The 19,237-nt window shown below is 48.5% G+C and overlaps 1 protein-coding gene across 2 annotated transcripts in view; it reads left to right on the top strand.

Annotated features, from left to right (window-relative positions):
* LOC147738144 (vomeronasal type-2 receptor 26-like) overlaps positions 1-19,237 on the top strand; it is a 233,193-nt gene that overhangs the window by 23,502 nt on the left and 190,454 nt on the right. For both annotated transcript variants that reach the window (XM_086952161.1, XM_086952160.1), the window contains one exon: positions 11,234-11,357. In XM_086952161.1, the coding sequence (XP_086808287.1) occupies positions 11,234-11,357 (124 nt within the window). The remainder of the gene's footprint in view (positions 1-11,233; positions 11,358-19,237) is intronic.

Here is a 19,237-nt window from a genome sequence, read left to right as displayed (position 1 = left end):
CTGACCAACCAGGCAGTTGCAATTTGTTGAATGGACATTAGTACCACTGATGATGGGTCCTAATAGTTTACAATCAGTATGCAACAATAGGTGGTTCCCCAAATATACATATTTTGAAATGCTCAACCTCCCAAGTGCAAACAAGCACCTCACATTGAGTTACTGAATAGCGTCTCTCCTGACTTCTCAAAGTGCATGAGGCAAAAGTGACAACACGTTCAGACTCACACTTACCTTGAGACAAAGCAGCCCGCAGGCCAACACTGCTTCTATCACCTGTGACAACCAAAGGTTTACCCAATTGATAAGGACTGAGAAGTGGGAATTGGACGGTTCCTTCTTTCCTTTTTGAAAAGTTGAATCCTGAGCATGAACCCACACAAACGTAGCATTTTGTTTTAACAAGGCACAAAGGAGCTCACCTTTAGTAGAAAAAATCTGAAACAAATTGGTGTAGTACTCACACATACCCAAAAAGGGTTGGAGTTGTTCTCTAATCACTGTGGTAGCTACCTCTTTGATTGCTTTATTCAAATAGGATGTGGTCCAATTTCTTCCCACAAATTACATGTCCGAGATATTCTACTTCTGGTATACAAATCACACACTCTTCTCAGTCTTCAACCCATCTTATACAGAGCACCTAGCAAAGCATCCAGTTCCACCTTGTGCTCATCAGAATGTTTTCTAAAGGTCTTTCAAAATGCCTCTAATGACACGTTGAAAAATTAAAGCAGCAGACACCAAGCCAAAAGGCATTCTCCAAAATTGAAAATCTCCACAGGGATTTACAAAAGCTGCACAGAATCTTGATTCTTTGGCCAGAACCACTTTGTGGTACGCTGATCACTTTTTAAGTTTGGAAAAAAACGTACCCCCACTAGGGTAACCATAATTAACTCTTTTTTTGATAAAGGATGCCAATCAACCCAGATAGCCTTATTCAGGCTCCTAAGATCAATGAACATCCCTAATTCAATTCTATTTCTTTCTTGCCATCACAATAGTTGATAGCTACAATGAAGGAGTAAGATTCCACAGCTTCTACCATACTATTGTCACAAAGCTGAGAAAGAAGCTTTTCCAAACTTTCCCTGATGCTTAAAGAACACACCTTAATCTGTGTTTGACAGGCACACACCCTTCTTCAAGTGTGATTACATGCTCAACCCCTTCCAAGCTTAGCTTTAAAAACAGCATCATGGATTTTTAACACAATAGTACAATTACTGACACTATTTACTGTGCTTCCTTCAACACACTAAACTTGTTGATCAGATTCTAGCTTAAGGACAATCCCTAGACATCCCTGGTTATGCCAACCTAGAATGTTAGGATCTTTCTGTGAGACACACTTTACCCTGTACCTTCACACCCTCAAAAACTATTAATAGCATCAAAAAAACCTTCCAAACCTATTTTGGCACCAATATAGCCTTACGGAGATATGCCAGGGAAAAACAAGCTTTTAACAGCAAACCTGTTAATAAAGGTGTTCTTTGAAATTATAGTGATCTTGGATCCTGAGTCAGTTAATATAGCAACATATTCATCTCCTATAGAGAAATATTGAATAGGATCTTTGGATTTGAGACCATTGTCTTAATGAACCCTGACACACATACTGTCTGTTAACTTTTGATCTGACTCATACGACACCATATGCACTGTTTTTCTTACACACTCTTGTGAATTTAACATCACATTTGTTACAGAGCAGGACATTGATTGAACACAGCAGTATGATGTTTAGGTTCACAATGTCCACAATCCACAGTCTTCTCTCAAGAAATCATGAAATAAAATCAGTGCAGAGGAGTTGGTGAGGGGCACTCACTGTCAGGATTAACACTTGCCACCAGAACAGGCTGACTACACACGTTCAGGCCATGCCTCACTCGTCGCAACTGTAGTAAGGAGGCAAGGCACATTAAAGCAGGTGCAATGTTTAAAAACAGGTTTATTCAAAGTAATTGCAATTATGGAAAGGAGAGGGAGGCAACCACTGTCCTGCCAGCACCATGTCCATTCCTCCTGTATCTGAAACAATGCAGCATGAACACTCCACATCCCAAAACAGAACCAAGAGCACAAGCTCATCCTAGAATTACAATCCATGGCATAGATGCAAAACATCTGACAGGAATCAGGCAGAGCCTTCCAAGAAGCTAGGTGGTGGATCAATCCCATGCATTGGCAAGGATGGGGGGTATCTAGTTTACTATCTCAACTACTCCTGTGTACAAAATATATTTTATTTTAATTTCTGCCTTGCTGTCAGATATTGAAATTTCAACTGTGTTCTTCTGCTCTCTAAGCACCTAAATGTCCCTTCTTTGAAGCTCTATTCTCTTTAGGAAAGTTTTCGCTCTGACAGGCCTGGAAAGGGTTGTTCTTGCTTCCTTTTCCAAACAGTCACTGCTGCTTATCTTAGGGGATGGTCGGTGTCTCATCTAAAGTTTACCTGTATTGTTCTCCCATCAACTTCAGTAAGTGGCCAAATGTTTGTGTATTCAGGCGAACACTCTGAACCAGGTGGTAAAGAATTAGATAGTCCCCCTAGGGGATCACACTTTTGATTTTACCCCAAAAGGTAAAGGGACATATGTTCAAAATATAGGGATTATGATTTTTCTAATTGCAGTTCTTAACAAATCGCAATTAGCAAATCGCAATTCCTAATGTACAAAAATGTGCAAGTCTACATTTGACATGCTAGGGTCAGCCGGCCACCATGTCTCTAATTGTTTTTTATTTAAGCCATGTTTTTTCGAAAGGCAGCCCTTTTTCCTTAAAGAAGTGAAATGTTTAAATTTACATTTTTTAAGAGCAGGCAGTGGTCCAACGGATCCCTGCCTGCACCTAAAAAATATTTGTTTCAACATTCATAAAGGTGAAGAAGTCATAGTTTTGAGGTGTTGGTAAAAGAAATGTATGTTTTGTGACCGTAATTTGTTTGCAGAAGATTCATACATAGCACTGCAATTCAGTATGGGAAAGCATAGGCTCAGGACCAGGTAGGGCTAGAAGGACCACGAATGACTTGATGAAGGTTGGATTATCCGAAGGACAGAGAGAGGAGGTTAGTGTTTAAGATTTTCTGAATTTGCCCAGAGCATGTCAAGCCACGAAAGCTCTGTAGTACCTAGTAGGTTGAGCAGTCAAGAGACATCTTTATAAAGACCTAAGGCTTTTATCAGCAGGTAAGGGACAAACAGTTTTGTGAGGTAGTTTGGTTACCAAACATGAAACACCTTACTTACTAGGAAGAGCATTATAAATGTACCCCATTGCCTTTTGCCTCTCCACACATGGCATGTCTTTTGCCCCTTGTTTCTCAGATCCCTTGTTTCTCAGATCCCTTGTCCCCTGTTTCTCTCTTTCTCCTCATATCAATCGGTCTCACCATATGTCTTTTGTGTCTTCCTGTAATGATCGCGTATGGTTTTATTGCATTACCTGTTTGACTGGCCTCTGAGGATTCAAGGCAGGCTGCATGCAGCAAAGCAGTCCTTTCTGGTACAGCAGCAGAGTGCGCTGATGGTTTTATTGCATTAACTGTTTGACTGGCCTCTGAGGGTTCAAGGCAGGCTCCATGCAGCAAAGCAGTCCTTCCAGGTACAGCAGCAGAGTGCGCTGATGGTTTTATTGCATTAACGTTTTGACTGGCCTCTGAGGGTTCAAGGCAGGCTCCATGCAGCAGAGCAGTCCTTCCAGGTAAAGCAGCAGAGTGCATTGATGGTTTTATTGCATCAACTCTTTGACTGGCCTCTGAGGGTTTAAGGCAGGCTCCATGCAGAAAAGCAGTCCTTTCAGGTACAGCAGCAGACTGTGCTGATGGTTTTATTGCATTAACTCTTTGACTGGCCTCTGAGGGTTCAAGGCAGGCTCCATGCAGCAAAGCAGTCCTTCCAGGTACACCATCAGAGTGCGCTGATGGTTTTATTGCATTAACTCTTTAACTGGCCTCTGAGGGTTCAAGGCAGGCTCCATGCAGCAGAGCAGTCCTTCCAGGTAAAGCAGCAGAGTGCGCTGATGGTTTTATTGCATTAACTTTTTGACTGGCCTCTGAGGGTTCAGGCAGGCTTCATGCAGCAAATCAGTCCTTCCAGGTACAGCAGCAGAGTGCATTGATGGTTTTATTGCATCAACTCTTTGACTGGCCTCTGAGGGTTCAAGGCAGGCTCCATGCAGCAAAGCAGTCCTTCCAGGTACAGCAGCAGAGTGCGCTGATGGTTTTATTGCATTAACTTTTTGACTGGCCTCTGAGGGTTCAAGGCAGGCTCCATGCAGCAGAGCAGTCCTTCCAGGTAAAGCAGCAGAGTGCATTGATGGTTTTATTGCATCAACTCTTTGACTGGCCTCTGAGGGTTCAAGGCAGGCTCCATGCAGCAAAGCAGTCCTTTCAGGTACAGCAGCAGACTGTGCTGATGGTTTTATTGCATTAACTCTTTGACTGGCCTCTGAGGGTTCAAGGCAGGCTCCATGCAGCAAAGCAGTCCTTCCAGGTACACCATCAGAGTGCGCTGATGGTTTTATTGCATTAACTTTTTGACTGGCCTCTGAGGGTCCAAGGCAGGCTCCATGCAGCAAAGCAGTCCTTCCAGGTAAAGCAGCAGAGTGCGCTGATGGTTTTATTGCATTAACTCTTTGACTGGCCTCTGAGGGTTCAAGGCAGGCTCCATGCAGCAAAGCAGTCCTTTCAGGTACAGCAGCAGACTGTGCTGATGTTTTTATTGCATTAACTCTTTGACTGGCCTCTGAGGGTTCAAGGCAGGCTCCATGCAGCAAAGCAGTCCTTCCAGGTACACCATCAGAGTGCGCTGATGGTTTTATTGCATTAACTCTTTAACTGGCCTCTGAGGGTTCAAGGCAGGCTTCATGCAGCAAAGCAGTCCTTCCAGGTACAGCAGCAGAGTGCGCTGATGGTTTTATTGCATTGACTCTTTGACTGGCCTCTGAGGGTTCAAGGCAGGCCGCCATAAGTGTGGCAGGGTATGCTCAGACTTGAGTCCCTTGCTCACTTTGCCACTGGATTCAAGCAAGCCGGGCTGAAGACGGCTGGAATGCCAGAAACCGGTCCTCGGAAGCTTGTTTCCGGTCCAGGGAAGACATGGCTTGGCTGTTCGGGCTGGACTGTTCCCATGAGGCACAGGGTCAGACTGATTTGCATGTGGCCATGTACGAACTGGGGTGACAGAGTGGGCTAAAGAACAGTGATGGATTAAACCCAGACCTTTTGACTGGGTGTGAGTGTTTGATTGATTCAGATGCTCCGTCCATCACCACCCCCTTTTGTACCACTTCCAGGTACAGCAGCAGAGTGCGCTGATGGTTTTATTTCATTAACTCTTTGACTGGCCTCTGAGGGTTCAAGGCAGGCTTCATGCAGCAAAGCAGTCCTTCCAGGTACAGCAGCAGAGGGCGCTGATGGTTTTATTGCATTAACTCTTTGACTTGCCTCTGAGGGTTCAAGGCATGCTTCATGCAGCAAAGCAGTCCTTCCATGTACAGCAGCAGACTGCGCTGATGGTTTTATTGCATTAACTCTTTGACTGGCCTCTGAGGATTCAAGGCAGGCTTCATGCAGGAAAGCAGTCCTTCCAGGTACAGCAGCAGAGGGCGCTGATGGTTTTATTGCATTAACTCTTTGACTGGCCTCTGAGGGTTCAAGGTAGGCTTCATGCAGCAAAGCAGTCCTTCCAGGTACAGCAGCAGAGTGCGATGATGGTTTTATTGCATTAACTCTTTGACTGGCCTCTGAGGATTCAAGGCAGGCTTCATGCAGGAAAGCAGTCCTTCCAGGTACAGCAGCAGAGGGCGCTGATGGTTTTATTGCATTAACTCTTTGACTGGCCTCTGAGGGTTCAAGGTAGGCTTCATGCAGCAAAGCAGTCCTTCCAGGTACAGCAGCAGAGTGCGATGATGGTTTTATTGCATTAACTCTTTGACTGGCCTCTGAGGGTTCAAGGTAGGCTTCATGCAGCAAAGCAGTCCTTCCAGGTACAGCAGCAGAGTGCGATGATGGTTTTATTGCATTAACTCTTTGACTGGCCTCTGAGGGTTGAAGGCAGGCTTCATGCAGCAAAGCAGTCCTTCCAGGTACAGCAGCAGAGTGCGCTGATGGTTTTATTGCATTAACTCTTTGACTGGCCTCTGAAGGTTCAAGGCAGGCTCCATGCAGCAAAGCAGTCCTTCCAGGTACAGCAGCAGAGGGCATTGATGGTTTTATTGCATCAACTCTTTGACTGGCCTCTGAGGGTTCAAGGCTGGCTCCATGCAGCAAAGCAGTCCTTCCAGGTACAGCAGCAGAGTGCGCTGATGGTTTTATTGCATTTACTCTTTGACTGGCCTCTGAAGGTTCAAGGCAGGGTCCATGCAGCAAAGCAGTCCTTCCAGGTACAGCAGCAGAGGGCATTGATGGTTTTATTGCATCAACTCTTTACTGGCCTCTGAGGGTTCAAGGCAGGCTCCGTGCAGCAAAGCAGTCCTTCCAGGTACAGCAGCAGAGGGCGCTGATGGTTTTATTGCATTAACTCCTTGACTGGCCTCTGAGGGTTCAAGACAGGCTTCATGCAGCAAAGCAGTCCTTCCAGGTACAGCAGCAGACTGTGCTGGTGGTTTTATTGCATTAACTCTTTGACTGGCCTCTGAGGGTTCAAGGCAGGCTCCATGCAGCAAAGCAGTCCTTCCAGGTACAGCAGCAGAGTGCATTGATGGTTTTATTGCATCAACTCTTTGACTGGCCTCTGAGGGTTCAAGGCAGGCTCCATGCAGCAAAGCAGTCCTTCCAGGTACAGCAGCAGAGTGCGCTGATGGTTTTATTGCATTAACTCTTTGACTGACCTCTGAGGGTTCAAGGCAGGCTCCATGCAGCAAAGCAGTCCTTCCAGGTACAGCAGCAGAGTGCATTGATGGTTTTATTGCATCAACTCTTTGACTGGCCTCTGAGGGTTCAAGGCAGGCTCCATGCAGCAAAGCAGTCCTTCCAGGTACAGCAGCAGAGTGCGCTGGTGGTTTTATTGCATTAACTCTTTGACTGGCCTCTGAGGGTTCAAGGCAGGCTCCATGCAGCAAAGCAGCCCTTCCAGGTACAGCAGCAGACTGTGCTGATGGTTTTATTGCATTAACTCTTTGACTGGCCTCTGAGGGTTCAAGGCAGGCTCCATGCAGCAAAGCAGTCCTTCCAGGTACAGCAGCAGAGTGCGCTGATGGTTTTATTGCATTAACTCTTTGACTGGCCACTGAGGGTTCAAGGCAGGCTCCATGCAGCAAAGCAGTCCTTCCAGGTACAGCAGCAGAGTGCGCTGATGGTTTTATTGCATTAACTCTTTGACTGGCCTCTGAGGGTTCAAGGCAGGCTCCATGCAGCAAAGCAGTCCTCCCAGGTACAGCAGCAGAGGACGGTCCTTCCAGGTACAGCAGCAGAGTGTGCTGATGGTTTTATTGCATTAACTCTTTGACTGGCCTCTGAGGGTTCAAGGCAGGCTTCATGCAGCAAAGCAGTCCTTTCAGGTACAGTAGAAGAGGGCGGTCCTTCCAGGTACAGCAGCAGAGGGCGCTGATGGTTTTATTGCATTAACTCTTTGACTGGCCTCTGAGGGTTCAAGGCAGGCTCCATGCAGCAAAGCAGTCCTTCCAGGTACAGCAGCAGAGTGCGCTGATGGTTTTATTGCATTAACTTTTTGACTGGCCTCTGAGGGTTCAAGGCAGGCTCCATGCAGCAGAGCAGTCCTTCCAGGTAAAGCAGCAGAGTGCATTGATGGTTTTATTGCATCAACTCTTTGACTGGCCTCTGAGGGTTTAAGGCAGGCTCCATGCAGAAAAGCAGTCCTTTCAGGTACAGCAGCAGACTGTGCTGATGGTTTTATTGCATTAACTCTTTGACTGGCCTCTGAGGGTTCAAGGCAGGCTCCATGCAGCAAAGCAGTCCTTCCAGGTACACCATCAGAGTGCGCTGATGGTTTTATTGCATTAACTCTTTAACTGGCCTCTGAGGGTTCAAGGCAGGCTCCATGCAGCAGAGCAGTCCTTCCAGGTACAGCAGCAGAGTGCGCTGATGGTTTTATTGCATTAACTTTTTGAGTGGCCTCTGAGGGTTCAAGGCAGGCTCCATGCAGCAGAGCAGTCCTTCCAGGTAAAGCAGCAGAGTGCATTGATGGTTTTATTGCATCAACTCTTTGACTGGCCTCTGAGGGTTCAAGGCAGGCTCCATGCAGCAAAGCAGTCCTTCCAGGTACAGCAGCAGAGTGCGCTGATGGTTTTATTGCATTAACTTTTTGACTGGCCTCTGAGGGTTCAAGGCAGGCTCCATGCAGCAGAGCAGTCCTTCCAGGTAAAGCAGCAGAGTGCATTGATGGTTTTATTGCATCAACTCTTTGACTGGCATCTGAGGGTTCAAGGCAGGCTCCATGCAGCAAAGCAGTCCTTTCAGGTACAGCAGCAGACTGTGCTGATGGTTTTATTGCATTAACTCTTTGACTGGCCTCTGAGGGTTCAAGGCAGGCTCCATGCAGCAAAGCAGTCCTTCCAGGTACACCATCAGAGTGCGCTGATGGTTTTATTGCATTAACTTTTTGACTGGCCTCTGAGGGTCCAAGGCAGGCTCCATGCAGCAGAGCAGTCCTTCCAGGTAAAGCAGCAGAGTGCGCTGATGGTTTTATTGCATTAACTCTTTGACTGGCCTCTGAGGGTTCAAGGCAGGCTCCATGCAGCAAAGCAGTCCTTTCAGGTACAGCAGCAGACTGTGCTGATGGTTTTATTGCATTAACTCTTTGACTGGCCTCTGAGGGTTCAAGGCAGGCTCCATGCAGCAAAGCAGTCCTTCCAGGTACACCATCAGAGTGCGCTGATGGTTTTATTGCATTAACTCTTTAACTGGCCTCTGAGGGTTCAAGGCAGGCTTCATGCAGCAAAGCAGTCCTTCCAGGTACAGCAGCAGAGTGCGCTGATGGTTTTATTGCATTGACTCTTTGACTGGCCTCTGAGGGTTTAAGGCAGGCCGCCATAAGTGTGGCAGGGTATGCTCAGACTTGAGTCCCTTGCTCACTTTGCCACTGGATTCAAGCAAGCCGGGCTGAAGATGGCTGGAATGCCAGAAACCGGTCCTCGGAAGCTTGTTTCCGGTCCAGGGAAGACATGGCTTGGCTGTTCGGGCTGGACTGTTCCCATGAGGCACAGGGTCAGACTGATTTGCATATGGCCATGTACGAACTGGGGTGACAGAGTGGGCTAAAGAACAGTGATGGATTAAACCCAGACCTTTTGACTGGGTGTGAGTGTTTGATTGATTCAGATGCTCCGTCCATCACCACCCCCTTTTGTACCACTTCCAGGTACAGCAGCAGAGTGCGCTGATGGTTTTATTTCATTAACTCTTTGACTGGCCTCTGAGGGTTCAAGGCAGGCTTCATGCAGCAAAGCAGTCCTTCCAGGTACAGCAGCAGAGGGCGCTGATGGTTTTATTGCATTAACTCTTTGACTTGCCTCTGAGGGTTCAAGGCATGCTTCATGCAGCAAAGCAGTCCTTCCATGTACAGCAGCAGACTGCGCTGATGGTTTTATTGCATTAACTCTTTGACTGGCCTCTGAGGATTCAAGGCAGGCTTCATGCAGGAAAGCAGTCCTTCCAGGTACAGCAGCAGAGGGCGCTGATGGTTTTATTGCATTAACTCTTTGACTGGCCTCTGAGGGTTCAAGGTAGGCTTCATGCAGCAAAGCAGTCCTTCCAGGTACAGCAGCAGAGTGCGATGATGGTTTTATTGCATTAACTCTTTGACTGGCCTCTGAGGATTCAAGGCAGGCTTCATGCAGGAAAGCAGTCCTTCCAGGTACAGCAGCAGAGGGCGCTGATGGTTTTATTGCATTAACTCTTTGACTGGCCTCTGAGGGTTCAAGGCAGGCTTCATGCAGCAAAGCAGTCCTTCCAGGTACAGCAGCAGAGGGCATTGATGGTTTTATTGCATCAACTCTTTACTGGCCTCTGAGGGTTCAAGGCAGGCTCCGTGCAGCAAAGCAGTCCTTCCAGGTACAGCAGCAGAGGGCGCTGATGGTTTTATTGCATTAACTCCTTGACTGGCCTCTGAGGGTTCAAGACAGGCTTCATGCAGCAAAGCAGTCCTTCCAGGTACAGCAGCAGACTGTGCTGGTGGTTTTATTGCATTAACTCTTTGACTGGCCTCTGAGGGTTCAAGGCAGGCTCCATGCAGCAAAGCAGTCCTTCCAGGTACAGCAGCAGAGTGCATTGATGGTTTTATTGCATCAACTCTTTGACTGGCCTCTGAGGGTTCAAGGCAGGCTCCATGCAGCAAAGCAGTCCTTCCAGGTACAGCAGCAGAGTGCGCTGATGGTTTTATTGCATTAACTCTTTGACTGACCTCTGAGGGTTCAAGGCAGGCTCCATGCAGCAAAGCAGTCCTTCCAGGTACAGCAGCAGAGTGCATTGATGGTTTTATTGCATCAACTCTTTGACTGGCCTCTGAGGGTTCAAGGCAGGCTCCATGCAGCAAAGCAGTCCTTCCAGGTACAGCAGCAGAGTGCGCTGGTGGTTTTATTGCATTAACTCTTTGACTGGCCTCTGAGGGTTCAAGGCAGGCTCCATGCAGCAAAGCAGTCCTTCCAGGTACAGCAGCAGACTGTGCTGATGGTTTTATTGCATTAACTCTTTGACTGGCCTCTGAGGGTTCAAGGCAGGCTCCATGCAGCAAAGCAGTCCTTCCAGGTACAGCAGCAGAGTGCGCTGATGGTTTTATTGCATTAACTCTTTGACTGGCCTCTGAGGGTTCAAGGCAGGCTCCATGCAGCAAAGCAGTCCTCCCAGGTACAGCAGCAGAGGACGGTCCTTCCAGGTACAGCAGCAGAGTGTGCTGATGGTTTTATTGCATTAACTCTTTGACTGGCCTCTGAGGGTTCAAGGCAGGCTTCATGCAGCAAAGCAGTCCTTTCAGGTACAGTAGAAGAGGGCGGTCCTTCCAGGTACAGCAGCAGAGGGCGCTGATGGTTTTATTGCATTAACTCTTTGACTGGCCTCTGAGGGTTCAAGGCAGGAACCACGCAGCAAAGCAGTCCTTCCAGGTACAGCAGCAGAGTGCGCTGATGGTTTTATTGCATTAACTCTTTGACTGGCCTCTAAGGGTTCAAGGCAGGCTTCATGCAGCAAAGCAGTTGTTCCAGGTACAGCAGCAGAGTGCGCTGATGGTTTTATTGCATTAACTCGTTGTCTCTCGCTCCTCAGATCCCTCGCTCTGTGTGCACTGAGAGCTGTCCTGCTGGACACAGGAAGGTTCTTCGGAAGGAGGAGCCAATTTGCTGCTATGACTGCGCCCGCTGCCCGGAGGGAGAAATCACCAACTCAAGTGGTAGGTAATCATCCAAAATAGGCTTCAGAATGGGCACATCATGGGTAAATATACCTTCATAAGGCTTGATAGCAGCTATTTTGCTAAAAAATGAAGAAATTATGGTATGTTCTGAAAAGTGATTGCACCAGTCTGATCTCGGATGTTTTCTGAACTTTATATTCTTCTCAGTCATTGACCTCATGTTGGTCTTTGCCCCAGGAAAGTGTTTATTTTCAATATCTTAATATATTCATGTTCTCTTGTATGGTACCAGGCACATATTATATATAATGAGTTTATAACTGCTTGAAACAAGTGTGAATTCTGTCATACAGTTGTTTCCGTTCCCATTTCTTATCCCCCACCTTTGTTTCCAACCAAGTCTGAAAGTCAACATAGAAACAAGAGTCAATTCTCTCTTCAAAGTCTAAATATCAAAGCTCTGACACGGGGGTAATCTGTGCTACAATCAAAGGAGGCCTTGCTAAGCCTTTTTTGTATGAGATGCTATTCTCTGTAGTGCACAATATGTATCTGTGCTGTGGTTTCATAGAGGAACAACGCTACAGGATGACTGCCATTCTTAGGTCATGGGATTCTAAGGTGACGTAGAAATAATATGTTAACATATGACAGGGAGTATTTTGGGCCAGATGTATGAAAAAAGGATTTTCCCATTCCCTATTTGTGAATAATAATGATTCACAAATGGGGAATTGCACAATTGTATGTACTACCTGTACCAAAATTCAGAAATCACAATTTTGTGTTTTCTGATTCTGCCACATGCATTAACATTTGGATTTGCGATTCCTAAATAGCGATTTTTAAGGAATCACTATTGCGCAATGGCAAATACTTATACTTTTAAGAATTGCAAAATAAATAGTGATTCCTTAAAATTACCTATTAGCGATTTGAAAATTGCAAATCGCTATAAGTAATGTTACTCCATAAATTCCTATGGGCCTTGAGGCCCATAGGAATGAATGGAATTGCAGTTGCAAATTGCGATTACCAAATTGGTACTCGCAAATTGCGAATGCAAATCCAAGGGTGCCAGGTGGCCTAAGGCCCCCATGATGCACCCCCCAAAAAGATAAGTGTGCACATGTGGTGCACCCACATGCCCTTAGGGCATGTGGGTGCACCACATTTCACTTTGAACAATGCACTTTTGTGCATTTTTCAAAGAATGCGCAAATTACCATCATATTGAAGTTGATGGTAATTAGCGATTCCTAAATGCACAGTTTGCCTTTAGAAAACTGCGATTCTCTGAATGCATTTGCAATTTAGGTAATCACAAAAAACTGAGATTATCTAATTTGCAAATGGAAATGGATTCATGCATCAGAGAAGGGCTTTTTCCTGTTGCAAATGGGCCGATTCTGCGAATTGGCCCGTTTGCGACCAAAAAAAAGCTTGATGCATGTGGCCCATTGTTTTTTGTATTTCCAAATAGCGAATCAAAAATTGCGAACCGGTAATAGTCACAAATTGTGATTCCCTATTTTGAAATTTGAAACAAAGGAAGTATCTCATGGTTATGCTATCATTACCAGGATAAGAACCACATCTGCAGCATAATAGGAGGTCTGTGCTGAGTTGCTGCGGTTTATCCAGGGAGTTCACACATTTTCAAATAGGATCTCAAGAGCGAGAACGATGGGTGGAAGAGAAAACACAAGTTTAGAGATATTGAGCTGGAGATATTAGTAGAAGAATGTATGGTGACCAATGACACACTTGTTTGTAAATCTTCTCTACAAGTTGCTGAAGCCACTAAAAGATGCATCTGTTAAAGGATGTAGGACAGTAGAAATGCCACAGGGGTTGCAAGTTGCAGCACAAGTGAAATCAGGAAACCACAGAGAGATTCACCCAGGACAGCAGAGTGGGAGACACTGAATTGAAATTGTCACCACGCTTCCTAAGGAGCAGCAGCAGCTGTGTGGCGTGTGGCGCACTGGCGCACGAGTAATCCCAGCAGGAGAAACCCGTATCCTGTAATTCCGTTCTAGGAGCTCGGAGCCCATGGGCGGGAGAAAGCCTGAAGCAGCAAAGGAGGCGTCCGAATATCCCATCACCCGTTTCCGGAGCACGGAGCCCCGAGCTCGGAGCCCGGCGGGCGGAAGAAAGCCCCTAAGAAGCCCGTCTGGTGGAGGCAAGGTGGCGAGGAGCCCTGTGGAACCCGGAGAGACTGGGAGAGACCGGTAGAGACCGGGAGTGTCCGGAGATCGGAACCTGAGCCCGAGTCTCGGGCTGGGGCTGGGTTGCGGAGTGTTCCGCTCTGTTTACGGCGGCCAAGTGGTTAAGCGGCCAAGAATGTCATCGAGAGGCAGCGGCGGCGTTAGCAGGTGAGCGAGTGAGTGAGGTGGTGTCAGGAGGAGCTGCTTGCGCTTCACCCCCCGAGTGCTGCCGTGTGTCTGTGCTGAACCCGATTCCCCTCGGCCCCCAGGTACACCTCTGGGGTTCTCCTGCGGTGGGCCCCCTGGCAGTTTCTGGCCCCGGGTCTCGTGGATGTTTGTCGTACTCTGCCATACTCAGGGGATTCAGGAGGCGGGAGTACAACTAATACAAACTAGAACACCGCAAATTGTTACTGTTATTGTTATTGCTGCAACACTGCAGTTATTCGAACTGGGCATACGAGCTGTATGCACCAGGAACCAGGAACCAGGCACCAGGCGCCAGGAGCCACCAATTATAAATCAGGAAAAGCAGTAGGAGCCTCTCAGAGGCACTAACTTGGTGAATTCTTCTTTGGGGCATATCAGGAGCACCGGCGGGACTGCGAGGACCGGCAGCCCGCGCGGCAGCGCCCCGTCCTCTTCCCGCCCCCACCGGCAGCTTAAAACAACGCCTCGCGGCCCCCCGCTTCCCGGGAGTCGCTCTGAGGCACAAACTTGGTAAATTCTTCTTTGGGGCATATCTGGAGCACTGGCGGGACTGCGAGGACCGGCAGCCCGCGCGGCAGCGCTCCGTCCTCTTCCCGCCGCCACTGGCAGCTTAAAACAGCGCCACGCGCCAATGGCGAGCCCGTTTGAGCCCGTTCGAGCACAGGCGAGACCAGACCAGGCCACCCCCCTTGGCTTTCTGCTCCCATTTTCACCCAGCATTTCAACTTTGTCTTAAGGATTATGGCCGCCAGAGAAACAAGGAGTAAAACTACGCTGTCTGGAGGTCACCCAACAGATACTTTGGACAACTATTTTGTTAAAGCTGGCTCTCTCCTGATCGACGAAATAACTATATTGGAGAGGCGCATATCCCAGGAAATTGAATGGGTGAAAAGGTCTTCCATGGGCAGTATAGCGCACGCCAGATCTCCGGAGAATGGTCTTGACTCTACGGAGCTGGAAACACTGGATAATGGGGCGACGGGCTTGCCTAATGTACCTAGTTTGACTTCACACCCTAGGGTCAATGAATCCCCAGGTATAGAAGAAATACGGTCATCGACCTTATCTCCCTTTCAAACACAACCCAGCTCCTCTTCTCTAGTACCAACTACCTTAAATAATAAAACCCCTAGCGCTAAAGATAGCCGCCAAACATGTGGAGACAGGGTAGGAGCAGTACCTAAAAGGAAAAGAGGGGCTGAAAACCCTGGGGGACGCAAGGCAAACATTGCCAAGCATAACATTTCAGTGGAGGCTAACATCTCGGAAAACATTGAAATCACACCCACACCCCCTGAAGAATTTATAATAACATCTTTAGCAACTTCATCTGCACGAGTTATTGAGCAAGCAAACTCCTGTCCCATTTCAACGGAAGGAGGGGCCATTACTATCGCCAATATCGGCGCCCTCCTGAGGTCACTGCTTAGCCCCCTAGAAGCCCGTTTAACTAAGATTGAAGCTAGACTTACAACTATAGAAAAAACATTGGCGCTAATAGCTGATGGGCTCAAAGTAAATAACAAGAACAACAGGGATGGGGTTCTACCTAAGAACAAGATGGGTGCAACAGTAGTCACCAGCAATGATGCCAGAATAGTTTCAAATACTCCACCACTGCAGCCGTCTACTACCCAACCTGTAATTCCACAAACAAACCAAAGTGTAACTACAGTTAATCACCCTGATTCTAATATTAAACCACACCAGGGGGTGGGCGACAAAACAAACAAGACTGGCTCCATGGACCATCCCCCTGAGGCTATTCCATATGTAGTCATCTAACGGGTATACCAGAGCTAAATCCTGAGACCAAAGAATCTGCTGCCTCATTAAAAAATAAGGTGATGAATTGGCTTACCCTAAATAGACCCCTCCCTCTAGGGATAGCGAGTGAGGTACTTATGGTAAGAAGAGTTTCCTGGTTAGGTAACACAAGGAAATCCATTAATGACGACTGCGCCGTGATTAACTTCAGGGATCTTAGGACTGTCTCCCACATATGTGGTTGGCCATACCGTGATCAAGGGACATCTATTCAGTCCCTACACTTATCTTTTTTTTACCCACCCTGGTGCAATGTTCGGGAGGAGCAGGGATGGGATACAGTTCCCATGAGAGGGAGAGGCTGGGGTAATAGGGAGAGAGGGGAATTCCACAGACCCATGGTCCATCAGCCTGCCTATCTAACAGCACACAACAGGTTTAGCTGTCTGGACATGATTGATTGACATTACTCATTGAGGAGGGGGGTGGCTTATCATCGACCCAGGGGTGAGCAGGTGGAAAATATAATTCTTCCCGGTCGAGACTCTGCTGGCATTCCAGGGATCAAGTCATGCGCAGAACAATATTGTGATAAGGAATGCCAACAGTCCATAGCCGGGTCGCCACCTAGAATTAAGCAATCTACAGCCAAATATGGGGGACTGTAAGCAAAATGTAATATTGTTGGATAACTTAACAGACCCGGGGGCAGCCCCAAGCACCATCTCCAATTCCAAACCAGCTACTTTAAAGATGATTGCCCAGACTGGAACACATTCATAGACTCAAAAGATGTCTGTATGTTCCAAGAAACTTGAACTTGGGCGAGAGAGAAATACACTCGTCCAGGCTTTGCTGTATTTTCTACTCCCGCTCAATGGTGGGGCAAGGGGCGTCCTTCTGGTGGCCTTGCTATCTGGGTGGCAACCCACTTGGGCTGCAAAGCTACATCCTGTTCCACAGCATCCGAGGACGTTCAATGCGTCCTTATGGAATGACCCAACTCCATCAAATTGGCCCTCGGCTCAGTTAGCTTAGTAGCCTGAGGCAACGACGGACAGAGCGGGCCTCATAAACCTGAGCGAGTGCCAGGCGGGGTGAGGCCTGTTCCACACTACTTTGTGGAAGAGAACCTTTTTAACCATGATTGTTAGACCTGGCACCTTGGCGTGAGTCTCCCTTCCACTTTTTGCTGATGTGCCTCCGATGTTTTGCTGGTTTTCCGATACTCAGGGCACTGCGCCACGGCTGATCCGTGCCGCAGTGCAAGTGCTCCCTACTGTAAAACTGTATATGCGATTGGTATCCATGATTGGTGCATTGGATCTGCTGTCAGTCCCTCGTAAAGCGCACTAGAGAGTGCCGGGGCTTGTAGATGCCAATACTGCTGGTGGGCCTGCAGCGCTGGTTGCGCCACCCACCGAAGCAGCCGTAAAGATGTGTCTGGGAACTGCGACCGCAGAACCCGCGTGCAGTCCCGTACTGGCACGCCAGCTGGGCAAGTGCCCCCACTTGCCAGCACCGACCCTTCCCTTGACTACATGTTAGCCACCCCTATGGTAGGCCTGCGGGCAGGGTGCATTGTAGGTGCAAGGTAGGACAGGCCGTGATGTGTGGCATGTCCTAGTAGTGACTTACACCCGAGACCGTATTTCACTATTGAAGGCTACCTGCTCCATTAGGCCAGACTGGGCTGCTGGAATTATTACACCATATAATTCCCGCAGGCTCAAGGAGCATGGTAGCGAGTCATGTTTAGTATGCCTGAACTCAGGATGATAAGATATTTCTTGTAGTCAAGTTTATTTTAGTATCCTGGGTTTGCAAATGCTACTTTTAGAAAGTTAGCATTTGCTTGCTTAACCATTTCAGTCCGCCTCTGCTGGTATGTGTATCTGACTGTCTGGGATGTGTGAGTGACAGGGCTGGAGGGATGACAGGTGGTGAATGCGCAGATTACACCTTAGTGGGAGGTAGGAGTGCCTCTTGACTCAAACTGTCACTGTGCTCGGCCACCACAATGCTGGCTCCACCCTCCTGGGGAGCGGCGGATGACTCTGCCGGCACCTGGCCAAGGAAGGGCGAGGCCTCCATCAACAAGGTACTCTGGCCGCCCCTGTCCGCACAATGCTGGCTCCACCCCCTGTGGGGCGTCTGATGCGCCTGCCCCTCACACTGAAAGCAGAAGCCGGAGTACACCCGCCGGGGTACTCCAGAACTGAGAGTGGCTATGCAAAGGCCCCCCTGGCCTGCGAGAACAAAAGAATTGGCCTATAAAAGAAGGAGCCCTGCTCCTTGAGAATTAGATCCGGTTTGGGCCACAGAAGGACTCTGCCCGACAAGAAGGACCGTGAGAGACAAGGAGGGGCGCTGACTCTTGCCTGTGTCTGGTGCCTTGCTGCCGAAGGAGAGACAAGAGAAAAGACTACGAGAAGACTTTTGCTTTACTTTGTGCCAAACTCTGCTGAAGAGATCTCCAAGGGCTTGCAACTGAACTTGCCCCCTGACCAGCGTCCCAGGACCAGTGGACGCTAAACCCCTTGGAAGAAAGCGACTGCGGGTGCTGATCATCGCCGCAGTATCGACAGAGGAATCTCCTCTAAGGCATCAACGTCCTCCTGACCACCGTGACCGGGGCCCAACGCAACAGCGAGAGCAAAGTAAGGACCAGCCGCCGCTGGCCCGAACACCGTGACCGCAACTGCACCGGGAGCCCGAGAGCAAAGTGAAGGAAGACCCGTCCGGTCCGAGCTCTCGAGGTGACTGCACAGCGAGCAGTCACTCATCTGCAAGGACGGGCAGTTGCCCTACGAGAATCCGCAACCTCGGTAGCCTGCCCGACAGCCCAGCTGTGAGCCCACAGCTGCACCGACATTTGGCTGGGTACGTCCTGCACTTGGGGACCGTACTGTCACTTGTCACCGCCGCACAGCCGCCGTCTCCAGGGTCGGAGCGGACGACGAGGAGAGGACCCTGCGGCCACAGAACACCGCTGCCCCGGATGACCAGTGACCTGCTCGGCTGAAGAGCCGCAACGATCAGCGACCCCGGGAATGCAACGCGACGTGGGACAGATCCCCTGGAAGCCGCCGGCTCCAAAAGAACTTTTGTTGACACCGGCCTACGGGCCTCAAGAGAACTGCTATAAGAACTGTGGTAACCCGAATTAAGTAATCTGCAACCGTTTTCGTAAAGTATATTGACTGTATTCACAAGCCTGCTTAAAATCTATATAAAGATATATATTTTTACAGAATACAGTCTGGTCTCGTTGTGTGGTGGGTTGGTTGTAAAGGTGTACTGTTGCAAGTGTTTAACCCGTATGCCCCAAAGATTAGCCTGCGACTGCTTAAGCCACACTACCTAGAGGGTAAGCAGAGGTTGTCTGGAAGGTAACCCTCAGCCCTGACGAGGAAGAGGAGAGTCCCTGCTTGTCGCTAGTGTTGCACTGCGCCAACTAGAGACTCCCCCTTCCTACATTGGACGCAGCGGTGAGGATTTTCGAATTTACACTTGCGATATCTATACCTGAGCTTCCGACCACTACACAAGGATTACGGTCCAGTTACTAGCCACAGACTTTGCTTTGTGAATTTTGCTGAAAGAAGATTCCGAGTGCAGAAGCCATGCCGGGCACAAAGAGCCTGGATGGAGCGGAGTCCACGACCTCCGAGGTGTTGGAGGTGGAGTGGGACCCCACCAAAGTGGATAAATATTCCAGGGACG

This window comes from Lissotriton vulgaris, chromosome 1_1, assembly GCF_964263255.1.
Source record: "Lissotriton vulgaris chromosome 1_1, aLisVul1.2, whole genome shotgun sequence".
Lineage (NCBI taxonomy): Eukaryota > Metazoa > Chordata > Amphibia > Caudata > Salamandridae > Lissotriton > Lissotriton vulgaris.
Note: the sequence above shows the minus strand (reverse complement) of the source record. Positions and strands in the feature narration are given on the sequence as shown.